Consider the following 6,196-nt stretch of genomic DNA (forward strand, 5'->3'; position numbering starts at 1 on the left):
CTAATGTTATATTATAAGGAGTTGTACCCTGACGGTCACTCCAGTTCCTTTGCTGCCAACCTTATCTACCAAGATTTACCATCTTACCCAGGTCTTCAGTGACAAGAGTGGAAAGGTACTGGACTGGGGTCAGGGCTACTGCTTCTTTAGGTCAGCACATTCAGTGCCACAAGTGAGCATGGGCGTGGCCTCAAAGTGACATCGGAACCTGCATTCTATCAGCTTCAGCAGAACACCACACAACCCAGGTATCCCATCTCTACTAGCAGCCAATGGTGTTATGCAACCCCACTCATCTGCCCAGCCCCATTATGCTTCCCACCTTCAACCTCCCGATCCTTACCTTCTCCCTCCACTTTGTCCTTCTCCTTCCCTATGCCTTTCCCCTAAACCACTCTTGTCAAGGTTCCTCCCCCACTCTGAACTCTAGGGTACAGATGTGGGGACCTGCATGAAAAACCTCCTAAGCTTATCTTTACCAGCTTAGGTCAAAACTTCCCCAAGGTACAAAATATTCCACCCGTTGTCCTTGGACTGGCCGCTACCACCACCAAACTAATACTGGTTACTGGGGAAGAGCTGTTTGGACGCGTCCTTCCTCCCAAAATACTTCCCAAAACCTTGCACCCCACTTCCTGGACAAGGTTTGGTAAAAAGCCTCACCAATTTGCCTAGGTGACTACAGACCCAGACCCTTGGATCTTCAGAACAATGAACAATCCTCCCAACACTTGCACCCCCCCTTTCCTGGGAAATGTTGGATAAAAAGCCTCACCAATTTGCATAGGTGACCACAGACCCAAACCCTTGGATCTGAGAACAATGAAAAAGCATTCAGTTTCTTACAAGAAGACTTTTTTAATAAAAATAGAAGTAAATAGAAATGAAGAAATCCCCCCTGTAAAATCAGGATGGTAGATATCTTATAGGGTAATTAGATTCAAAAACATAGAGAACCCCTCTAGGCAAAACCTTAAGTTACAAAAAAGATACACAGACAGAAATAGTTATTCTATTCAGCACAATTCTTTTCTCAGCCATTTAAAGAAATCATAATCTAACACATACCTAGCTAGATTACTTACTAAAAGTTCTAAGACTCCATTCCTGGTCTATCCCCGACAAAGAAAAGCATATAGACAGACACACAGACCCTTTGTTTCTCTCCCTCCTCCCAGCTTTTGAAAGTATCTTGTCTCCTCATTGGTCATTTTGGTCAGGTGCCAAAGAGGTTACCTTTAGCTTCTTAACCCTTTACAGGTGAGAGGAGCTTTCCCCTGGCCAGGAGGGATTTCAAAGGGGTTTACCCTTCCCTTTATATTTATGACAACTCTACTCTGCATTTTCCTGCCTTCTCCCCCGTGCTCCTACTTTCACATACCCCCCTCAACCCTCTCTTGTCACCCCAACTCTACTACTCCCTCAAAAAATAAATCACTTTAGAATGCAGGTTTTGATATCACTGGACCACGAAAAACAGGGTCTGTAAAGGTGCTGCTGGTGCTGTGTTCACTACTGCGACTGTTGCAGAAACTAGAAGGGAGCTGGGGCTTTTGGAGCTCCAGCCCAAGAAGGTTATAAGAAGTCAGCTGGTAGTGAGGAGCCACATAGTGGTGGGTGATGCTGGCACCTCGTGTCTCTGGAACAGCCAGATTTCTTGACATAAACCTTGTCTTCTCCCACCTCAGCTATTGCAAATGCCTCCTCTTGGGTTTCTAACACGAAACTTCTCCGTCCCTCCTGTCCAAAATGCTGCTGCCAAAATCACCTTCCTCACTCATCCCTTCAACCATATCACCCCCTCTGTGGGTCACTTGACTGGTTTCCTGTCCCTCTGTATATCAAGGGTAAATTTCTTACCTTTGCACGCAAACCCCTACCTTATGCAGCCTCTGCAAATATCTCTGAACTGGTCTCCTTCTGCCTTTTACTTCTTCCCCTTCTGCTCTGCCAACACCAGTCTCCATACTCTTCATCTTCTTCTCTCACAGGCGTCTCCATGCTTTCTTCCAAGCAGCCTGCTATGCTTGGAAAACCTATTTGTCACACTTCCACCGTCATCTTCTTGAAGTCACTGCTGAAAACACAGTTCTTCTGTGAAGCCTGCAAGAAGTGAGAGGAAGGAGTAGGAATAATACTCCTAAATAAAAACCCTTGAATCAGAACCATCATTTGGTGTCTATGTCTTGCTGAGTAACTGTAATATTATTATCACCCTTGTCCTTCCTCTTCCCTCCCATCTCTATCTGTTTGTGACCCTCACTTGCTGCTTCATGTTGAATGTAGACTACCATTTTTGGCACAGGGACCATGTTTTTACTTCTGTTTTGAAAGTCACAGCACAGTTCTGAATACATAAACATCATCATTAATAATAATCATCTGGAAAATGGGTAAATATCAAGGTGCTTATTACAGAGCTTGCACTGTCTTTCCCTCAGCCTGAGTAATGTTCATTCATCCATAAAACCCCAGCCTGCACACTCTGTGCTTCCTCTGTTTACCTGTTACCAAATTAAAATCCCATCCAGCTGCACCACCTGCAGTAGGTTTATCTGCAGAGCACTGTGCCGTAGTCAGTTCTACACCTACATTACATGCAGTACACTGTAAATCACAGGAAAGAGACCTAGGTGTCTTATAACCTCAATGGACAACAATGGCAAATAAGCAAATCAAATGCTTTGATTTGTTAAATGGATAGAAAAAATAAGGAAATAGTTAACTGCATTATAGAAATCAATGGTGTGTCCTCATCTCAAATACTCTATTAAAAAGATATAAATGTGTTAATTAAAATGATTAGAGGCAAGGTTAACCTGGCCCCAAAGAAGTCAGTGGCAAGAGTCCTATTGACTTTAACGAGACCAAGATTTTCACCCTAACAATGTACGCCACAGGAGCAAAGATTGAAAGGACCAGGGTTATTCATTTTGAAAAGGAGAAGATTGAGAGGGGATATGGCAGGGTATGTACAATTATATATTATTATATTGAAGGCTAGTCTGGTGATTCTAAGAAACATATCCCATGCTATGAGGAGACTTAATTAAATGAAAAGGTAAAAAATTCGGGGGCACAATCCTGAAAGCACCTATGCATATGAATAATCTCACTGAATTCAACAACACTAATCATGTGCACAAAGTTATTCACAGGCATAATAATACCTAATTCTTATACAGTGCTTTGCATTAGGACAGTTCAGAGCACTTCACTGTCTACATTGTAGCTATCCTTACAATACACCTGTGAGGCAGGAAAATACTATTATCCCCATTTTACAGATGGGGGAACTGAAGCACAGAGAGGCTAGGTGACTTGCCCAGGGTCACATAGGAAGGCTGTGGCAGAGCAGGGACTCACTCCTGGGTCTCCCATGCCCTAGGCTAGTGCCCAAATCACTGGATCATCCTTCTTCTAAACATGAGTGTTTGCAGGAGCAGGCCCTTGAAACAGAAAAGACATTTTATTCAATAGCAGGAGGATCACTCTCCACAGTGATAATAATTACACTTCCATGTTTTATTTGCAGCTCATCCAGGTCATGTTGGAAGACAAAGCAACTAAAAGTTCAGTTAAACTACATCTTCCAGTTGGAAAGGAAGCACTTGTTACTCTGAAAGATGGACAGAAATTTATTCTTCGCACCTGTGATGCACAGCAGAGTTGCACTAGTGTTTGAGGGAAATCCAAACAGACTCATAAGAATTGTTTAAAAGGGATTTATTGTACTTATCTGTATGCTTAATATAGATTTAAGAAAAATGTTTTATTTTTCTGTGAAATGAAAGAGTTTTTTTCTGTAAATACTAGCTGCAGAACTGTGTTAAAGTATTTATTTATTTATTTATTTATTTATTATTTAAAGTTCTGATGTATTTAACTGTTTGGCTTATTTGAGTAAATATATAAGAAATCCTAACATGGAATGTACCTGCCTGCTTGGTTTTTGTTCTTCTCTGTTTCTCATAGCTCTATCATCAATAATGTTAAAGACCTACCTGAAACCACAATGCCAAAGAAAGTCAACAGGAACTATGGAATGGACTATTAACCCCATCAAAATTCTCCTTTGTGTCTACAATATGGACACCAGAGTTCAGGCTGCCATTTTGTCTTGGACATATCCTATTATGCTAGGTATCTCAATTTATACAGAGCTCTGCTCTAATCTCAGATCCATGGATATGCGTTGCCATGAATCTTTGGAAAAACTCCTGCTGAACTTCCCATTTCTGCAGAATACTGTGGAGTCAGTATCTCACATACTTTGTTATTAAGACAGAATAGGCCCTATAATATGTAACTGATTTTCCCATATGTCCAACACAGAATTGTCTCAATTAGCTGTCTGACCACCACATAAATAGAATTATACAGAAAATACTGGGAAATACTGGAAATAAATATATATAAAATTTGTAGTATTCTTCAGGATACTAAATTTATATCACCAGCATTTGCTTTGGGAGACTGACTAGTTGTGATGAGGGCAACACTTGGGAATTAGCTCTTTCAAATCATTTTAAGAAGCATTAGTACAGGAAGTTGATCTCACCATGTAGAATGTAACTCACTATTGCAAGAAACTGGGAGGCAGGGGAAGGCTACTTGATTTGAGCTCCCCTGATATTCCCTCTTTCTGCTTTTGGAAATTGTCACTTATCTTTCATCTGCCTCCAAGTAGTTCTCAGCCCAGCCATGGGGAGGGAACTCAAAAGTGAGGAGGACAGTCGGATAGCCTGACAAAGGGTCAGGTTGGGGTTATTTGCTAGAGAAAAAGAGTCGGGGTTCATTCTGTTGTGGGGATAGATTAAAAATTTGGAGATCTTACATATGTTGGGGAAAGAAGGGGATTGAGGGTCAGAAAAGCAAGCCTTTGTGCCATTGTTTAAGAATACCTCCTATTTGCACCACTTTTGCAGATGTGCTTGTAAATATGAAGATGAAATATTGCAGATTTGTGAGTCTGTGATAAATAGCACCACATCACTTAAGTGAAAAATACTTAATAGTTCAAGTGATTTCAGTTCACTTTTATTTATAAAAGTTCATATTTGAGATTAGAAATGCCACGTATTCTCACAAGACAGTTCATCATGTAATGGAACAGGAGACCTACTTAAGACCTGAACTGGGACATCCACTCTTCAGAACTGTAAGAGACTAGGACCTATAAAATGTATCTGAGTCTCCAATGAAAGGAAAAGTCTCTGATGAAAATTACACCTCCTTGCCCAACCTTAAATTTGCCCCCTTTAATAATTTGCACAAATATAATGAAAAGTTAATAACACATTACTAAGAGATAGTAAAATTTCATTTCCTTAGCAAAGAGTCTACTTCCAATGTGCTATAATGCTAACAGATAGTACACAATTACTTTAAAAAATAAATTACAAATGTTGAGCTTCAATCCTTCAAAGATTTATGCCTGTACTTAATAGGACTACTCATAGTGCATAAAGTTAAGCATGTGCTTAATCTTTGCAGGATCAGGGTCTTAGTTGGTAAACATACCAATTAACAAAGGATACATAAATCTAAAAAGGTAGGACAATTTCTACACTGATCTACACCTTGTTAAATTCCACTAAATCAGTGAGATTACCTGGGATGTAAATCAATGGAAAATTTGGCCTCATGCATTCATCACATTCCATAATCCCAAAGATAATGTTTTACCTTTTGTCATAAAAATATCTTCTTATTCAGTTAATCTATACTAGCAGAAAATGTGTGTGGAGTTCTGACAAACACTACTGCACGATGGAACTAAATTAGTTTTTAAATCTGTAGTCTAGATTAAATCTATAGAATATTATTTCTTTTGCAACTATCCAACAAATCGGCTTAGAACATGGGGCGGGGGGTATAGTGTACAGTGAAGGGGAAGGAGAGAAGATAGTAAATGGAAAAGGTATATTTGGCATGACTGAAGTGGCTGCATCCTTTAGCTTGTCATTGCCAGACTTTTGACGGAGAAGAATTATTTTGTGGAAATTATAATACATTTCTTGTATGTTCAGTAGGCTCTGTTGATACATACTTTCCAGCTGAATTCTAGCCAAATTCTTTTGTTTAGCAATATTGCCTAAGCTTTTGTTTCAGGTGGCAGGGTTGAGTTTCTATGCAGGGAGATTATACAGGCTGTTGATGCTTTAGCAAGAGTGTAAACTCAATCTAATCCATC

At 40.0% G+C, this 6,196-nt stretch overlaps 1 protein-coding gene across 2 annotated transcripts in view; it reads left to right on the forward strand.

Moving 5' to 3' along the window:
- Positions 1-3,823, forward strand: part of RFX8 (regulatory factor X8) — a 51,727-nt gene extending 47,904 nt beyond the window's left edge. For both annotated transcript variants that reach the window (XM_048857571.2, XM_048857581.2), the window contains exon 15: positions 3,536-3,823. In XM_048857571.2, coding sequence (XP_048713528.2) covers positions 3,536-3,685 — 150 coding nt within the window. In that variant the 3' untranslated portion in view covers positions 3,686-3,823. The remainder of the gene's footprint in view (positions 1-3,535) is intronic.
- Positions 3,824-6,196: the final 2,373 nt, after the last annotated feature.

The sequence above is a fragment of the Caretta caretta genome, chromosome 1 (assembly GCF_965140235.1).
Source record: "Caretta caretta isolate rCarCar2 chromosome 1, rCarCar1.hap1, whole genome shotgun sequence".
Lineage (NCBI taxonomy): Eukaryota > Metazoa > Chordata > Testudines > Cheloniidae > Caretta > Caretta caretta.